The 20,035-nt window shown below is 38.7% G+C and overlaps 1 protein-coding gene across 1 annotated transcript in view; it reads left to right on the top strand.

Annotated features, from left to right (window-relative positions):
* The window catches only part of DNAH11 (dynein axonemal heavy chain 11), a 324,061-nt gene that overhangs the window by 253,555 nt on the left and 50,471 nt on the right, over positions 1-20,035 (top strand). The window contains 1 exon segment of the mRNA XM_077856567.1: positions 18,387-18,591. Coding sequence (XP_077712693.1) covers positions 18,387-18,591 — 205 coding nt within the window.

Genomic DNA, 20,035 nt, shown 5'->3' with positions numbered 1-20,035 from the left:
GTGATCAGCAGCTTCTGTTAGGTTCAAAATCAGCGCAGTCCATTGGAATCTTCTTGATGATGTCTCTGAGTTTCCATTCCATGGCAGCTCCGTTCCAAGTCAGAAGTAACCTCAACATGACCCAGACTTTCAGACTATTTCTTTGATAGATTTAGATTCATGTTGTCCAGTCCCTGATTGATAAACCAAAAAATCTGTCACAAATCTGAGAGTAGTTGATCCTTTATCAGTTCATACCAAAGCAGTTTAAGATTTGGCAAGACACCTTTCGTGTGTTTACCTAAACCACCTATCTTTTGTATCCTTGTTTATTAAATATTTTTCAATAGGATAATTCAAAGTCCATTCACTGTTTTTGGTTTCACTCCACTTCAACCAAAGTAATGGCATCCACAAAATGAGAGGTTTACTGGGCTAGTTCTCTTTTTTCTAAGAAGTTTGCAATATGTATATAATATATATATATATATTTTTTAATTCATTAGTGGACCCTGAAAATCATTCCCATACCAGCAGCAATGCCACCAACAACTAAGAACTGCTTAGAGCTCTAAGTGATGTTCCAATCAGCTGCCATTCCCCTGGACACCCCACTCTCCAGAACATTCTACTACGGGTGGGGAAGCCATTTCCCAAGGGTTATCATAGCACCTTCTCTTTTTTTTTTTTCTTTTTTAAGATTTTATTTATTTATTCATGAGAGGCACAGAGAGAGGCAGAGACATAGGCAGAGGGAGAAGCCCACTCCCCGGGAGGAACCTGATGTGGGACTCAATCCCAGGACCCCGGTATCATACCCCGAGCCGAAGGCAGATGCTCAACCCCTGAGCCACCCAGGAATCCCCATCACAGCACCTTCTATGCATGTGTCAAAGGTCACATTCAGCAAGTGTGTCTCTGACCAAGCCTTTGTAGGCTCACAGGGGTTATGGCATTCCATGGGCTCTGTGTGGAACCTACATTCACTACACTTATTTCACTGGGTTTCCTTTTATTTGTTGGTGGGCTCTTTTCTTCAAAGAGATACCATTTCAGAATTTCTCCAACACCCTGCTTTGACACCCAGTCTCTGCCTCAAAGTTAACGGTCTCCTTTCTCATCACCAGTTTATTCCTGTCCATTTTAAGTGGAAATAGGTCTACTTAAGGATAACTGACTTGTGTTTTTTAAATGGTCCCTAGCCAACTAGTATTTATTATATGAGTAAATCCATTTATAGTGACTGACAACTTATAATTGTTTAATAAGCCAAAATTTACCCAGCCATGCATTTAGAAAAATCTAATAAGCTACTTGACAAACTGCAACTCTGACATAAATATAATTGTAGCCGTGTCTGATGTGTTAAAAATATAGTGTAAAATCTTGAATGTCACTGAAGTGAAATCTTTGTTATTAACGTTTTGACTATATTAGAAAGGCCTAAAATGTTTCATCATGAAATGCACATTCTCTAGCTTTAACTTGGACCTTTAGTAACACAATTTAAGTATAAGAATTTGGTGATTCTTCCTCTCTTCTCTCTCTCTCTTTCTCTCTCTCTATATATATGTATATATTTATATCATTTAAATATATTATAAACATGTATAATTTTATATATTATGTATTTAAATATATAATATAAATAATATATAACAGATATAAAAATAAATTTAATTATATATATATGTATATAAAATTTAAAACTTCCAGGGACTAATAAATTTGAGTCATGATTTTTCCTCAGGATAGATATAGTTACATATTATTGTGAATCCCAGAAGTCTTATATTTCAGAAACAAATTATTTTCATAGAACATCAAGGCTTTATCACAGTCTAGAGCAACTTATTCCAAATTATATTATTTCCTGAATAGTTACTCTCTTTTAGATTTTATAGAACTTATCATATCGTTCCAACATTTTTTTGTAAAGGCCAAGAGAATTGAAAATGATCCATAAGAATATAACAAATGGTGATTATCACATGCAGTTATTATGTTAATGATCCTGTTTCCTAAACTCTTACATATGGGAACAATGACTTATATGAGTATAAATTCATATCTGTATCTCCAGTTTTTCCTACTTCCCTCTCTCTTGCAGATATTTTTAGTATCTTCTTCCAGAGAATCTGAGTGCTGGTGGAGTCCTTACATACTGTATCAGTCACTGATAAAACTTCTCTGAGCACTGTTATACCGGCACAGTACAGGGGCTGCAGATCCTCAGCATGATAAGATAGAGACCCTGGGTTTCAGGAAGCTACATTTCCTTTAGGGGAGAGGCAGACCCTGTAAACAATAAAAGAAAGTGCCATTGGTGTGACATTAGAAGTATATGTGGCAGGGATTCATCATTGCCATAGTGGAGACTAAGAAAGGCTTTGTGGAAAAAATTACATTTGATTACCTTGACATTTAATATGAATCTAGAAAGGTGAGTGGGCATTTGTCAGATACACAAGTGGAAGAAGAGAATTTTGGAATGAGAGAAATAAACCAAATATTAAAACGCAAAACAGCCCAACAGCTTTGGGCAGGACTGCAAATAGGATCCATATCAGTGGAGAGTCTTGTGTTGGAAGGGATAAAGGACAGTAAGGCCTGGGGAAGTTGAGACCTGAGAGATTGGCAGGCCCCCCAGAGTGTGGACATCCTTGGGTACCCACAGATGACTTTTAATTTGACCTTTTCCTATTGATTGATAATTCTTTTTCTTTTCCCCAAACATACTAAAGGGGCCCATTCCTATCAGTAACATTAGTTGACAGCAGCAGTGGTTCTTAACCAACAGACTTTTCCTTCCTCGAGTAACAAATCTGGAGTCCCCATATTTTCACTTGAGAACCATGAGCATGTCAGTGGGGAAGCTAGTGAAGACTTTTAGGCACGCTAGGAGTAATGTAATCAGATCTGCGTCTGGAAGGACATGCTGTCAGCATTATGAAGTACTGATGGAAGGGACATGGACCAGGGCCTATGGAGCCAAGATCTAATTACCAAACAATTGCAGTCGTCCAGTTGAGACATGATATTACCCTACACTAAGGCAGTGATACTAGAGAGAGAGGACCCACGAAAGAATTCTCAAGGAGTTAGTTTCATCAGTTCATGGTCATTAATGAGATGTTGTTAAGGGAAAAAAGGAAGGTTCAAGGGTGATTTACAGTCTTCTGCTAGGTTAAATGATGGTGTGGTTCATGGAGAGATGTGGTACAGCAGTAGGAGTAAGTGTAGGAAAAGAAGCAATGAGCTCGCTTATTGCATTCAAAGACATTCAAAGATGAAGGTGCTAGAAAGGAAGTCTAAGAAGCCAGTGGAGCTTGATAAGGAGATCTTGGCTGACTATGTAGACTGCTGCATGAAGTCATGTCCTGACATTCTGTATGCTCACTCCTCTCCAGCTCAGAGAGTGGTTAAAATAATCTTTTCCTAATATTGCTTCTATCACTGGCCTGTTGAAGAACCCATTAAGAATTCTCTGTTGCCTGTTACAGTAAATTGAAATGAAGCTCTTCTCCGAAGCCTATGAAATGTTTTACCTATTTGATAACTTACTCCCTTTATTCACACAGATTAATTGCCCCCTTGTATGATATGATGTTTTACTTACATGGTCTTTCTACAAATCCCAAATTCACTCCATTCAGAATCCAACTGCCATTTAATTAATTAAATGGGAATTTTGAGTTTCCACTTTCAGGGCTTCCTATGCCGAGTCCATTCTGTACTGGGCCACTGTGACATTTTGCCTTTATCTGTCCCTTGTAAGTTATGTTTTGTTTTGTTTTGTTTTTTCAGCCCTATATCTGTATTAGATTACAAGTTCTCTATGAATAAGAAACATCTTTGTCTTTTAAAAGATGGTTAACCAAAGTCAAAATAAAACAATAAAAACACAGACTTTTATTTCAGGCAGATTAGATGTGTGAATGCTGAAAAACAACTAAGTGTGTTAAAATATTCACATCTTCCAGCGCTTGGTTGACCAAAAAGAAAAAAAAAAAAAGAAAAAGAAAAAGAGTGTGCCTAAAAAAGCAGGAATTGGATAGACAAGGAACGCCAAAGCTCGTTTTCTTCTTGAGGGCACCTGCTAAAACCTGATGACATAGAATTTCTGTTTTGATGGATACCTGGAGCCTGGACCATGCCAGCTGAGGGTGTGAAGTCTGCTAAGAGGCTGCTGTATAATGCTAGAGCCTCAAGGGGCCAAGCCTTCAATTTGAGGGTAAACTTGTCAAAAACTAAACAAAACCCAGCCCTGTGGAAAGGAGTGCTTTCCTTTCTGTACTTTGGCACTGAGAAGTGAGAAAATGTCCCCTGAGAGTTCCTAATCAGAAAGTCTCTTAAAAATATTCAAGACAAAAAAAAAAAAATTCAAGACAAATTTTTACTTAGATGCCCTAAAAATCTCAAACCAATAACTTTTTTTTTTAATTTTTTTTTTTTATTCATTTATGATAGTCACACACACAGAGAGAGAGAGAGGCAGAGACACAGGCAGAGGGAGAAGCAGGCTCCATGCACTGGGAGCCCGACGTGGGATTCGATCCCGGGTCTCCAGGATCGCGCCCTGGGCCAAAGGCAGGCGCCAAACCGCTGCGCCACCCAGGGATCCCCCAATAACTTATTTTTAAGTGGCACCAGATTGGTCGCGCCCCAGTGTACTTGGCAGAAGCAAATAAAAATCCTATCTGGAATTATGTACATCAACCCAGACTTTAGAGAACTGTACACAATATAATTCCAAGGTATAGAAGTTCACAGGCAAAAATCACAGAACACAGTAAATATGCCATCATACAAGAGAGAGCCAATAGAAACATCAGATAACAGAATCCTTCTCTCATTGCTGCTTTGTTTTATATTTCCTTGATTTGTTAATAGGACATGTTTATTATTAGCCTTCCATGGATTATTATTAGTTTTGCTAATGTTTTCCATGAGATTTTTCATCAGTTTTTTAAATTCTTTTTTTTTTTTTTGGCTTCTACTCCTTGTACTCTTTCCAGCATGATTTTGAACTTATTCTTTCTTTGAACATATATTTTTCCATCTTTTCTGTAGGACTTGGCATGGGAGGGAAGATAAATACAATGATGACTCCATGATCTTGAACTAGCTGCATGAGCATTTTCAAGAGAACCTCAAGGCTATGAAGTGGGGCTTATGTGCCAGCACATGGTTTTTAGAAATTAGCATACTGGGGTAGAAGAAGTAAGATGAAATTTGGTTCAAATCTTGGTCTGCCCCCCCTTTAGTTTGGTGATTTGAAGTAAGTTGTTTAGGCTCTTTTTTTGCATTTATGTTTTCTTACCTGGTGAGGAAAAAAAATTATGAACAACATAGCACAAATAGGTAGTCAAAGTATATTATTTCCCTTGAATCTTGAACCAATAATAACTGTGGTATGTTGGTGATTGGGAGCATAAATCAGATACTAAGCCAGAGATCCTGAAGTAACATGTATTTTGGATGTGGGATGTGTGAACAAGAAAATCAGTCATACATCTTTTGATGTTTTAAGTTGACTCCTGAGAACAGGAGAGAGTTTTTTGTCATTTAAGTTGTATTATTTAATGCTGATACATATAAAAGTTATAAAGCATAATAAATTAGATATATATCTTCCATTCAAACGATGAACTGAAAATTTACCAACACTCTTTAAGCCACTCTTATTCTCCCAATAAGGTCCCATTGGACCTCGTCTCCCAAAGGTAGTATTCTAAACTTTGTTATCATTTCAAAACTTTATTTAAAGTACTTTTTTTTTTTTTGATTTGGGGCTTTACAAAAATGTCATCATAGTGTATCTAAAGGGACTTGAATTTTCCACTGTTAACATGTCTAAGACTTACCTGTATTCTTGCTTTTAGTTCTGTTTTATTTTCATAGTTCTATTATCCAGTGGCATAACTGTTCCTGTTTATTCAGTATTCTTATTGAGGAACATTTCAGTTGTGTTTGTGTTTTCTACCATTACAAGCCATGCTACTATGAATATTAGTACTCTGAAGATTTGTATATACATTTACAGGTGCACACAGCAAGAGGTTCTTCAGAGTTTATATTCTGGAGTTAGGTTGTAGAGCGTGTGCACAGTCAGCTTTAAAACATAATGCCAAATTGGTTTCCAGAGTATTAGTGCAAACTTGCATGCTCACCACTAGTGTGAGCTGAGGTAGGGACTTGTGCACTTCTGCTGTTTGTTTGTTTTTTTTTTTAATACAAGTTATGTATGCAGTATGATTAACTGCCTCTTCCTAAGAAGAAGTATTCTACCTCTTATTTTTTTTCCAGCTCTTATTTTTGAATGGAAAAAGTTGAAGACATTCCACATTTTGATACTAGTCTTGCCTATAAGAGCTTTAAAAGTACTTTGGAATAATGTTTGATATTTTAGTGAAAGCATTATTTCCACCTGCCAAATGTCTGTTTCACCAAAGCAAATGCTTCCTTGTGAGTTCATGTAACTCTAAAGAAAAGAAATTGTTAAAAAAATAAAAATAAAAAAAAAAGAAAAGAAATTGTTTTTAAAAATCCATATACATCCAAGATTAAAATAGATTGGTTGAGTAAGAATTATTTTTCTTCTAATGCAGTAAATAAAAAAGGAGAAAATGATGGAAAAGAAAACTAATGGATAAAGGCCAACAGAGCTTTAATAATAGAGATACCATTTGGATTATTAGAACAGGAACAGAAAAATTTTTATTTTAACTTGCTCACATCCCAAACCGACCTATGTTGTTGTAAATTTTCTGATGGACATCTTATTCTCATGTCCAAAAATAAACATTGATTATTTTTCTACTCCCTTCTGTCTTTACAATTCTATGTTATTATGTCCATACAATTAGTTTTGTGATTGCAGACATTTCCCTTTGTATTGTAAAGACAAGAGAGCATTGAAAACAAGGAAAAGATGGGGACTCAAGGCCAGAGCACTCACCCAGCTCTTCCTCACTGCAATCCTCTTCCTCCCACACAGGTGGGATAACATTTGCATCCTCCTGAAAGCCACATCCCTCCTGAAGTTTTCCACCATTAATGGTGTTTTTGTTTATTTTACTTCTGTTTGTTTTAGGGGCCTTTTTTTTTTTAACCAATATTAGTTTATTCTTCCTAATAACAAATGTCTGAGAAGACGCTTGTGATAGATATAGCATAGTCCAAAAGTTGAAGTTCATTAATAATTGGAATGTTGTGGAGTATGAAGTAATGAATACTAATTACTCCTTTCATGTCTGACAGGTCCCTATGGACCAATACATCAGCCCAGACTTTAATTTGGTTCTAGTAATGGTTTCATCAATAGCACATTAAATCTGTGTTTGAGAAGATATACAGTTGAACCTGACCCACATAGTAGATACCACTGTCATAAAATGGCCACAGGCTGACAACAGCTGGGTAATTACAAATAATTAAATCCACCAAACTCCAGACAATCCTAATTTTAAGTAAAATACATCTGATCATATCAATCGACAGAAAACATATCTGGGAAGATTTATCAACATGTACTTTTTCCAAAGCAAATTTACTGGCTTACATAATAGAGAAGTTGCTGATCTGTGAAGCATCTTCATAAAATTATATTTCTATAATCTTTCAAATCCCCCCAAGTATTATTGAAGTAATTTTTGAACTTTAATCTTAGCTGGAGTAACCTTTCTGTAAGATATATTTCTAATTGTTTCTGAGCGTACAAATATTTTTTAAAACATTTTATACTTTTCCTACATTTATTTTCATGTAATTGTTCTTTTAATAATAGTTCTTAAGTAGCATGTCATATAAAGGAACTTAAAACTAACAGAAATATTAGTTATACAATTATAAATTTATTTTACAGAAATAAGATAATGAAAGATATAATACAGGGCAGCCCAGTGGCTCAGTGGTTGAGCGTCTGCTTTCAGCTCAGGGCGTGATTCCTGGAGACCCAGGATCGAGTCTTATGTCGGGCTCCCTGTATGGAGCCTGCTTCTCCCTCTGCCTGTGTCTCTGCCTCTCTCTCTCTGTCTCTCATGAATTAATAAAATCTTAAAAAAAAAAAAAGAAAGATACCTAAAAGTGCTACTAAGATTATTAATAAAGGGGATTGTTTACAATTAACACGTTTTCAGTTTATTTGGTATTATTATGTTGTTACCTTTGCAGTTGATGCTACATGATTGTATTACAACTGATGTTAGATCTATTTAAATGAAGCCTTGGGTGGGACTTAAGATAGAGAATCAGGGATCCCTGGGTGGCGCAGCGGTTTGGCGCCTGCCTTTGGCCCAGGGCGCGATCCTGGAGACCTGGGATCGAATCCCACATCGGGCTCCCGGTGCATGAAGCCTGCTTCTCCCTCTGCCTGTCTCTCTTTCTCTCCCTCTCTCTGTGACTATCATAAATAAATTAAAAAAAAAAAAAAGATAGAGAATCACGTTAAATTAAATCCCACACTGTGATAAAATGTGCTCTCAAGCTGGAAGTATATGGTTTTTAAATAAACTCAGGTCATTCATAGTTCTTTCTTTATAACCCTTGTATATAGAAATCGCTTTATTTTCAAGTTAATTCGTGCCCTCATATAGTAGAATTCAGCATTCTAGTCTCTCTTAATTTGTAAATTCAAAATAAGGTTTAACCACAGAAAAGACCTTACTATTCATAAATTCAGTCCAGATTTTTTTTTTTTTTAAAGAATAGCATTCAGAGTGTGCGAATAGTCCACACACACACTCATAGTCCTCTTGGGTGGTACTTCATGTGAAGGCAAATTCCAAACAGGCCACAGATAAAGAATCTTTTTTACAAATCTTTTCTTTAAAAAAAAAAAGCAAATTTCCTTTAAAAAAAAATGCAAACAGAACCAAGATTTCTTTTTCATGCTGCATTATAATATTTAAATATGGGAATATATTGAAATATGAAATATATATTGAAAGACATATGTAAAAAAAAGAATTAGTGTAATTTTAAAAAAGACATGTGTGCTATCATATTTATCATAATATATGTAATGTGTATATATATTCTATATTTCAGAAGAGAAATAATCTCTGATTTTCTTTTGTTAGCTTCCTTTTTTCTTTCAAAGGTACCTGGAGTCCCTGCAACACGAGTCTTTTTTTTTTTTTTGTAGAATCTAATTTAAGTTTGCTTTTCTCCGAGAAGGACGTGTTGGTTATATTAACTATATGAAGCAGCAAGACAATTAACTCATTTCTTTTCAGGACTTCTTTCCTCCTTCTCCTGGGCTGTCTTGCCAGCTGCGCAGCTTTCAGCCCAGACCTTTCTGGGGGAGCAGGGTTTGACCAACTGGGCGGCCCCTCCTGCTGGGGTTGCTAGGTAACACTGCCTGCTGTGCCACCAGGTCCTGCCACTGTGCTCCCAGGCCCCAGCAGTCACAGCTCCCAGGCCTCCTCCAGAAGTGCTTCATTTTAAGCAGCAGGACATGCAGTAAGGCTTTTAGATGTCCTCTGAAAAGTTTTTTTTTTTCCTTTTCTTTTCCTGAGTGTGGTTCCCCCCCCCCCCCCAACTAGTGCGATGATATTATTTCCTTATCTCAAACCACCTGCAGGGAGCACCTGGGTGGCTCAGGGGTTGGGCATCTGCCTTGGGCTCAGGTCCTGATCCCACTGGGATGAGTCCCGCATCACGCTCCCCATAGGGAGCCTGCTTCTCTCTCTGCCTATGTCTCTGCCTCTCTGTGTCTCTCATGAATAGATAAATTAAAAACAAAACAGCCCCCGCAATCTCTTCACCTTGACCAACAGGCCCTGCTCAGAGAGCTGGAGACTTCTCCAGTTCAGGGAACTTATGAGCTGTCTGAATTTCCCTTTTTTTTTTTTTTAAGATTTTATTTATTTATTCATGAGAGACACAGAAAGAGAGAGAGGCAGAGACACAGGCAGAGGGAGGAGCAGGCTCCATGCAGGGAGCTCGATGTGGGACTTGATCCAGGGTCTCCAGGATCACACCCTGGGCTGCAGGCGACGCTAAACCACTGCACCACCGGGGCTGCCCTGAATTGCCCTTCTTAGAGCATGGACCTTCGGTATGCTAATCTGGTATCACAGGAAATGTCTCTCCAAAGGGCATTGTGAGAAAGGTTTTGCAGATCTTTTTGAAAACAGTCATCCTTGCAGCAGGTCCTTGTTCTAAATTGAATATGCTGCCTTTCCAAGTTTTGTTTTAGATGGCAATAAAAAATAATGATGGTGTTTGTTCATGTACTCAGAATATCTAATCAGTAGAGAAAGTCATTTAGGTTTTTATGATCCAGGACTGATGGCATTTGCAGCAGCAGCTACACTAAATCTTGAGAAGAGTTCCAATGAAAGTAAAAGATATTTCCACAGTTGCCAGATACCTGTGTGACATATAAAATATCCAGATTATAATCTCCAATTTGAGATTCTCATCTTGATTATGTTGAGCTAATGCTCCTTCAACTCACAGAGATTCTGGTTTTCAAGGAAATTGCATAGCTGGGAGAAATGTTTCCCCATGTTTGTCACAGAAGTGCTGTGAATATTAGACATGAATTCATTTTTACGTATTTTTATATCAGTCCTCTACAGGAGTAATAACCTTCTGTGACTTTAAGAAATTAGGAATCTTTATCCTAAAACACCTTTTGGCTGGATTTTGAATAAACTCTGAAAGAATTTTAAATTCCCAATGTACCTGATTTTCTTTTTTTGTAAATGTGACATATGGAAAACTGAATTAATGGTTAAAATGCAGATGATGGCCTTTTATATAATAATTTATTCAGCTAACTAGTAAGCATTTTGGCATATTTGAAAGAGTATTCTTTTTCCTTAAAGCCAGAAGATAGAAAATTTTTCTGTACATTGAATGATTTAAAATTTTTATGAGTTAATTCATTCTGTGAAAATATCTATCAGAAATTCAACTCTTTGGTTAGTCCTGGGCATCTCGACAATCAGTGCTATTCTCCTTCATAAACAAGGACAGAATCTCTAAGCAGAGATCAGCAGGGCATGTTCTCTGAGCTGTATCTTTATATTTTTTTTCCCTAGTGGCCATAGATTGTTACTGCGTCAATCATATCCTCTCAGTACCCTCTTGTGAATGATGGAGGCTGGGGTTACAAGCTGTCACCATCAAACAGAGCAAATTAACCTGCGGTGTGATGCAGTGAAATGGACTTTATACCAGGAGTCTAGAGACCCAGGTTCTAGTCCCAGCTCTGCCACTAAGCTCTGTGACCTTGGACACGTCATAAACATTTTGGGTCCATAAAGGAAACCAGAATAATCTCCAGGGGCCCTTCTTGCTCTAAAACAATAAGTCAGCTAGGTAAAACAATGTTTTTGATTCATCCTATCCAGTAAAACCATAGTGTTCGTACTGGGGAAAATAATTTTATTTCTGATCTGAGGTCATATAATCCGTTTCTAACCTCCATACTAGGCATTGAGAAAAAGGGGCAGGTGGTGATCACTCCTTTGGAGAGATGAAAAAACCCTCTGGGAGCAACTCCATCCCAGCTTCAGAGATTTCTGCCCCACTTGATTCTCACTGAGATATGGTGTCAGGGGCAAATCCCATGCATGGAGGGAACAGGGCCCAAAAATGTGTTAAGAACTGCTGCTTTAAGATAATAGCCACACTTGCAAGTTTTAATTGTTCTTCACACGTGTTAGTGCTTTTCATTGAAGTTCAAGTTCAGGAGCTCGTAGTTGCCTGCTGTATTCTAGAAGTCATAACCTCTGGACTCATGTCTTTGACAGAAACAACCAAGTGATTGTTTGCTTTTCCCACCCCTCTGGTTAACTCCGTTGTTTTTTGGATCCTTCAAATCATGAGAGAGCACTAGCGGTCTGTTTAATTTTCCCAGATAGGAGATTAACCAAAAATTAACCTAGCAGCAATGATAAAACCCACTGAGTCATTATGCAGTTCTTGCCTTTCATAGATCATAAACACCCCAATTGAGGATAATTTACTATCCCTGGGAAATTCGAACCTATGAAATAATGTTTCCAAGCAAAATATAAAAGCCAATTTTAGAGGCAGACATCCTTCTCTTTTCCTCTGATTAACTAACTGTCTCTTCACCAAGAAAATCAGACCTGTCCCTCAAGCAGGTTGATTTCTGACTTCCAGACCAGGGTTTGTGAACACTTCAGGGTATACATAGGTGTACAGGAGAAATTTGAGCCACAGCGTCATCTCTGAGCCACATTATGGAGCATTGCTTTGACCTAGGTATTTGTTAAGTATTTAACCAGTTGGAAGCATTTGTCACTTATACCCAGAAGCAAAGTCGTTCAAACCTCATGCTTCATTTTGGCCAGTCTTAGACTTGTTTTTCTTGAGAGCCTAGGCTGGGAAGCAATGTTATGCGTAGTAGCTGATTGGAAAAATTATAGCTTGGTGGTACTGGGAAATCGAGCGTAATGAGCCTCTATTTCCCTGCAAGAAGATTATGCTCACACCACTAACCATGTGATCTTCTAGAGTGGTGATAGGTGAACAACCTGTCTTGATACAACCCGTGAACTAAGAATGGTTTTTAAAGGGTTGTTAACAGAGAATATTTGGGAAAGATGTACGTGGCCCACAAAAGGTGAAGTATTGATTCTCTGGCCCTTTATAGAAATAGTTCTCCAACCCCTGCTCTGGAGAGATTTCTCCCTGAGGCCTGAATCCTAGGACTTCTGAAAGGAAGTTAGTCACCTTGTGGGGCTTGTTTTGATTCTCACATTACATGCACATACTCTCACAGACCTCGAAATGAAACTTCTTACCTCAGTTCCTAAGCCGGCCACGCTGAGCGGTCCCAGTGGACAACAATCAGGAAAACCGTGGAGTTGGTTTGTCCAGTGTTCTTCATTTAAACACACATTTTTAAATTGTAAAGATAGTTCCATTTTCTTTTCATCTGGCGATAGACGTTTGTGATTAAAACAGGAAGTTTATGAGGTAAATGTTTAAGTAAAGATTCATAAGCAAATTAGGAAAAATGGAATCTGAAGTCATGAACAGTTGTGACAGGCCTGGCATTTCTGAGATGCTGCTCTAAGGAGGAAAGAATTCAGATCAAGATGGAGCAGCCATCAGAAGATCATAAGACGTACCGGAGGTTTATTTAAAGTTTGTATTTGATTACTGTGGTGTTATAAATGAGGATCATCTTTGGTGTGGCTTATGTGTGAGAACCTGAGGTATAGTAATTACTCTTGAAGGTTCCTTTAAAAGCTAGTCAGTGAGTAGTGCAAGCAAAAAAAGAGCTTTCTCAAAGCTACCTTTAGGATCAATTTTGGAAACCCTTGGAAAGAGATGCGCAAGTAGTGGGAGAAATTTTGATGACGGCCCAAACGAAACTATGGTTGAATATGTCTTAGTCAAAAAGAAGTGAGTTAACCAAGAAAGATATTCTTATATAAGAGCAACCTGTGACGTGCCTCATTGTGCTCAAAAGGCAAGCATGAACCTCTGAGAAGCTGTAGTTAGCATAATTACTTCCCTTGCAGATTGATAAAAGCCCAAATGTTACCAATTGACCTCTTGATATTGTTGTCCTTTTTCTCTTTCTTGGGAACACTGTTGTTGTTCATCACATGCCATGCAATTTAACTGTTTAAAGTGCACAAGTAAGTGGGTTTTAGTATATTCAAGCAATATGCAGCCATCACCACAGTCAGTTTTATTTTTTTTTAAGATTTTTATTTATTAGAGTAAGTTCACTTGAGCAGGAAGGAGGAATAGTGGAAGAGGGAGAGAATCCTCAAGCAGACCCCCACTGAACATGGAGCTCATATCAGGACTCGATCCTGGGAGCCTGAGATCATGACCTGAGCTAAAACCAAGAGACACTTAACAGATTAAGCCACGCAGGGTCCCCTACCACAGTCAGTTTTATATTGAAACTCTTAGGCACTCACTAATGTACTTTGTTTCTACAGATTTGCCCATTCTGGACATTTCCTATTAGTAGAATCATAAAATATGTGGACGTGTGTGACTATTCCTTTGCTTGTCACTATGTTGTGAGGGTCCATCCATGTAGCATTATCAGGACTTGCTCCCTTTTTGTTACTGAACAACAGTTCATCGTTTGGATGTACCACAGTTTATTCATGAGCTTACACACATTTGGGTTGTTTCCACTTTTTGGCTATTATGAATAATGCTGCTATGTACCTTTGTATACAGAGCTTATATGGACCTGTGTTTTCATTCTTTGGGGTATATAGCTAGGAGTAGACTATATGGATTAAATGGTAACTATATGCATAAGGTTGTGAGAAACTGCCAAACTACTTTCAGCAGCATATGAGGGTTCCAACTTCTCTACTTGCCAACACTGCTGCAACCTATTGGGGTTTTTTGTTTGTTTTATTCTAGCCATCCAGTGGGTGTAAAGTGGCACCTCACTGGGACTTTTATTTGCATTTCCTTGATGACTAATCGTGTTGAACATCTTTTCAGATGCTTCTTGGCCATTTGTATATCTTCCCTGGAGAAATGTCTATTTGCATTCTTTGCCTATCTTTTAATGGGGCAGATCTTTGATCTTGATGTGGCTGTCACACTGTAGGCACTTAGAGTGTATTCATTTATGGAACGGACTAAACAGAAAGAATGGCTGCATCAGTATGGAAGATTTTATAGTCATGGTTCCTATTATGAGAGAGTTAAGTAATGTTTGTGAGAGCAGAGTGCATGTGTGCCTGTTGGTTATATGCCCACTGCCTACAAGACTTTCCGACAGCCTGGCATAGTGTAGGTGTTCACTAATTGCTTTTTGAGTAAATAAATGTTTGGGTGTAACATGTTTTACTATAAAAACCAAGAACTGAAGAAATTATCAATAAGGTACATGATGATTTTGATGAGCATGATATCAGCTGGAAAATATTTGCAAACATGTGAACAGATGGTGTCATTTCCATGACCTATGAACCAAGGCCTCTGGGCCCCTGTTCTCATTGGATGCACCAACAGCTGCTCTCTAGTTCGTTTATAACATTTGCCCCGTAATTCATTCATCTCTTTTTTTTCTCACTCTTTCTGATAACGATGTGAATACTCTATTTTTATTTCTTTATTTTTTCAAAGATTTTATTTATTTGACAAACAAGAGTGAGAGCATGAGTGGAGGGATGGCAAAGGGAGAGGGAGCAGCAGACTCCCTGCTGAGCAGTGAGTCCAACTATGGGCTTGATCCCAGGACTCCTGGGATCATGACCTGAGCCAAAGGCAGACACTTGTTAGACTGAGCCACCCAGGCACCCCTGTTTTTTATTTTTTTTAGAGGGAATCATGGTATACAAATACATACTGGTTTAGAAGAAAGTTGCTACCTAAATTGGTCTTCGCTCTTCTAGAAAGTAACATTAAAGAGTAGGAAGTCTTGACATAGTAAAAACAACCCAAAACTAGATAACATGAATGGATTGATCATTCAACTTAATAAAGAATTTCTCCAATGGTGGCTTGTTTGGCAGATCTTTTTTCAAGCTTAGACCCTTAATCAAAAACTGTGAAATTTTTGTTACAAATATGAGATCATTACAATGCAAACAAAATTTGAGAGTTGGATGAAGAGGTCATGAATCTTATCAGTCTTTTGGGATTCTTAGCTGTAGTGACTAAGAGGGATTTTGTGATGAAAGCTTTAGTGATTTAAGAAAACGATGACTTTTTGAAAAATCATTACACACCACAGTGATTTTACAAAATTGTGCCTAGTCAGATAAAATGGCTAGGGGTTCAGAAGCCTTTTCCTCACTATGTGGCACAATAGATTAACCTCAGAGCAAGGTAAAATTGTGAAACATCCACCAGCAGCAACCTAAAATATTGCCACATCACAAATTTGGGGCATCTCTCCTCAAGTTTAAAGAAAGTTGTTGCAAGTATTGTGACATTTTAAGAAAAAGGATGTTGCCTGAATGTTGAACTTGATGTTCAGTGTCTGTCTTTTTAATTCATTTAATTTTCCAAAATTGATAAATTTAGTAAAGTAACATATCCCCTATAGGTCAGTGAAATTAAGTAGTATTTTAAAAAAATACTGTATTTACATGAAAAAAATATGGCCTTTGGATAACATTGTCATCATTAGGATACCTCTATAATTAAAATACTTTAGGTGTACCTGGGTGGCTCAGTCGGTTTAGCATCTGCCTTAGGCTCGGGTCATGATCCCAGGATCCTGAGATCGAGCCCACATAGGGCTCCCTGCTCAGCAGAGAATCTGCTTCTTCCTCTCCCTTTGCCCCTCCCCCTGCTCCTTCTCTCTCTCTCTCTGTCAAATCTTTTTTTTTTTTTAATTTTTATTTATTTATGATAGTCACAGAGAGAGAGAGAGAGGCAGAGACACAGGCAGAGGGAGAAGCAGGCTCCATGCACTGGGAGCCCGACGTGGGATTCAATCCCGGGTCTTCAGGATCGCGCCCTGGGCCAAAGGCAAGCGCCAAACCGCTGCGCCACCCAGGGATCCCTCTCTGTCAAATCTTAAAAAAAAAAATCCTTTATGCACTGACAATGGAAGAATGAAGAATCTTTGTATTTAGTATAAAATAGAAGACAGAGAAGATACTCTGTGTTTCAGGCTCAGTCCTAGGCTTTTTACATGTATTTTTACTCCTATGCAATTCAGACATCTTTGATGGAAGGGTTTGAGAAATATCAGTATTTGTGATTTGTCTGTGTGGGAGCTTAAAAACCCCTCTTGGGGGTTCCTGGGTGGCTCAGCAGTTGAGTGCCTGCCTTCGACCCAGGGCATGATCCTGGAGTCCTGGGATCGAGTCCCACATTGGGCTCCCTCCATGGAGCCTGCTTCTCCTTCTGTCTCTGCCCCCCTCTCTTTCTTTCTCTCTCTGTTTCTCATGAATGAATAAAGAAATAAAATACTTTTTTTAATTTTAAAAATTAAAAAATTAAAATTAAAAAAATAATAAAAACCCCTCTCCTGGATCCTCCTAGCAGGTTCCTGGCAGAAAAAAAGACCACAAAGTAGGCTGGGAATTTTTAAAATAGAATTAATACAGTGACCCTTCACAGAAAGAATTTTCAAAGGGAAGGGTAGTGGAACCCAGTAGAAGAATCCAGGCAACCAGTGATGTACAACAGCAGGAAGCTATTACCACCTCTAGGCCTGAAAGTGTTATTTGGTCCTGTGATCGGAGCTGTGGGAAGGGAACCATCCCAAACCTGGAATACGATCGGAGCAGGACACAACCTCCACCAGACCATGGCACTGAGGCCCAGGAGATCTGCTTTGAACTCCCTCTCCTGTCCTGCCATGTCTTGCTAATGCTTCCATTGGCCAAAGCCCTTCCACAATCCAGAGGGCAACAGAGCCTGGGTGAAGAAGTCCTTACAAGTTAGACCCATATATCTGGAGTAGAAAAAAGTAAGCCCCTCTGCTCAGGGAGAGGTTGCATTCATTCAGAGCTTTGCTTGCAATTACAGAAACCACCTCCATCTAGCTTAAACCAAACAAAGCCTGTGTCACAAGGCTGCAAGGCGTCATGGCAACTGGGTTAAAAATGCAGCCAGAAAAAAAAAAAAAATGCAGCCAGGTGTCGAGGAAGATGGGACCCAGAAGCCCATAAAATCTAGAACGTGCCCCCTTTGCATGCTCTTGACCCCAAATATTGATTGAATCTTCCTTGGGAAACCAGGAATGTCTTTCTCTGCTGTGCCGGTTTACCAGGAGGAAAGGGTGTCATCAACATGAACTATGGGTTCCATTTGCAGCTCTCCCTTCTCTTTGTTCCAATCCTAAATCCCAGGACAGCTCACTCTAATTGGAGTATTTTGAAGTGCCCACTTCTGGTCCCCGTGGCTGAGGGAACAGGGATATATAGGACAGAACCATGGCTACTGAGATCCCACCCTCATGCATTCCTCACGGGAAGCTTCTTAAACTTTGCTTTTGAGCCAGGGCCAAAAATACTGAAATGGAGAGTAATTTAAAGTATATGCATATTTTTAATATATATATATGAATTTTGAATATATTTATATACAGTTAATTCACAGATATATCCAAACACATACTCATTTTATCCTTTAAGAATAGCAATGTTTAATGTAAGGTTAACCACAGAAAGTGTAATAGAAGCTAATGTTTGTTGTTGTACAACCTTCATGTGATGTATTGCATATTCTTTTTATGAATATGTCATGAGTTGAGTAGTATTATCATCATTTTGCATGTAAACAATCATGTAGAGGTTTAGGGGATAATTCCAGTTTCTTCTATACTTTAGGGAGACAGTATTTGAATAATCTTGAATCACCTGGTCTTACAGCCTAGGTAACATTATCAGAATAGAAGAAATGGAATGCCACCTAATTACCAGTTATGGTTTGTGGAAATCTCCTGAATGTTTGTATCATGCCCTTTTTAGGTACATCAGGATTGGAGACAAAGAATGTGAATTTAACAGGAACTTTCGCCTTATCCTTCACACAAAACTGGCAAATCCGCACTATAAGCCTGAATTGCAGGCTCAGACAACCCTCCTCAATTTTACGGTCACAGAAGATGGTCTAGAAGCCCAGCTCCTGGCAGAGGTGGTCAGTATTGAAAGGCCAGATCTGGAGAAACTTAAGGTAAAAAATTAAGAAACCTTGCATCAACACTTATTCAGTATCTGCCTTGCACAAGTTATAGTGCTTAGACTCAGGAGTGTAAGATAGGATTCCTGCCCACTAGGGATGTCTGATCTAATTGAGAAAAATGAGGATGTACATGAACAATGAACAATTCAAGGGTACTTGTGTTAAAACAGGTAGTTAGCATTGGGCCTCCAGTTGGAGATGGGCTAGCTCTAGATCTGCTTTCATGCAGGTGATGAGGACAAGCGAAGAGATGCGAGTCATGGAAAACAGAAGTAGAGAAGCAGGAATGTGTCCTGTCAGCCAGGGCAAAGACCCAAAAGGAGCAGTAATGGAATAATGCTGGAAAAATTCAGGGGATCATAGCTGGTGATGACTAGTATTTAAAGGAAAATGTATGGTTTTATGTACAGAGATTAAGAAAAAAACACTAAAAATAATTAAAATGAGGGTTGATTACCATTAAAACAAAACAAAACAAAAAAAAACGCACACACAAAAAAAGCCCCAAAACAACAGAGGAGGCCTGAAAATGTAGAAAGAAGTCAATGGCAGGGGTGAGTGGTTGCCGCAGAGATGGTATGGCCTGCAAAACCAGAAATATTTACCATGTTGCTTTTTATGGAAAGCGTTTGCCGCTCCTGTTATAAATCAGTGGTTCTCAAATGGTGGTTCCTAGAACATTAGCATCAGCTGGGATTCGCATTTAAATGCGAAATCTCGGGCCACAGACCACATCCTGCTAAATGTGACATTCTGGAGGTAGGCCCAGCAATCTGTTTTACAGGCCCTGCGAGGGGTTCTCACACATGTTCAGAGTCCATTTGAGATGGCTTTCAGGTGGATTTACTTCTGCACCAGTCAACAGGCCGGGCAGAGACAGCCCTGGGACCAAGGCTAAGTGCGAGTGGGCACAGGGCTCTCAGGTCTGCTCGCAGGCGTGCTCACATGTAGTGCCATCGCAACCTGCCAGTGACAAGTGATCCAAGTGGCCAGGGTTAGAGGACCACAGGCATGCTGCTTTGTACATCATTGACAAGCTGGACAGAGAACATGTCCGTATTCGAAACACCATATGACCATATAAGAAAACAGTTTTGTAATATATTTACACCTGGGGTTTTTTTTTCCCTAACGCCTTGATCGTTTGGTTAATTTCTTTCTTTGCTTTTACTTTTCATAGTGAAGTTTTTCAAATATATGAACGTAAAGAAAATAGTTCTAAGTTTCCCTGTGATCATCATTTAGCTTCAATTATTAGCAACATTCTCCCCCTATTTTTTTCTTTATCAGAAGCAAGCTTTTGGGCAGCCCGGGTGGCTCAGCGGTTTAGTGCCGCCTTAAGCCCAGGACATGGAGACCCAGGATCGAGTCCCATGTCAGGTTCCCTGCATGGAGCCTGCATCTCCCTCTGCCTGTCTCTCTCTCTCTCTCTCTC

Source organism: Canis aureus, chromosome 18 (assembly GCF_053574225.1).
Source record: "Canis aureus isolate CA01 chromosome 18, VMU_Caureus_v.1.0, whole genome shotgun sequence".
Classification (NCBI taxonomy): domain Eukaryota; kingdom Metazoa; phylum Chordata; class Mammalia; order Carnivora; family Canidae; genus Canis; species Canis aureus.
This window is presented reverse-complemented; position numbering and strand designations above follow the sequence as displayed.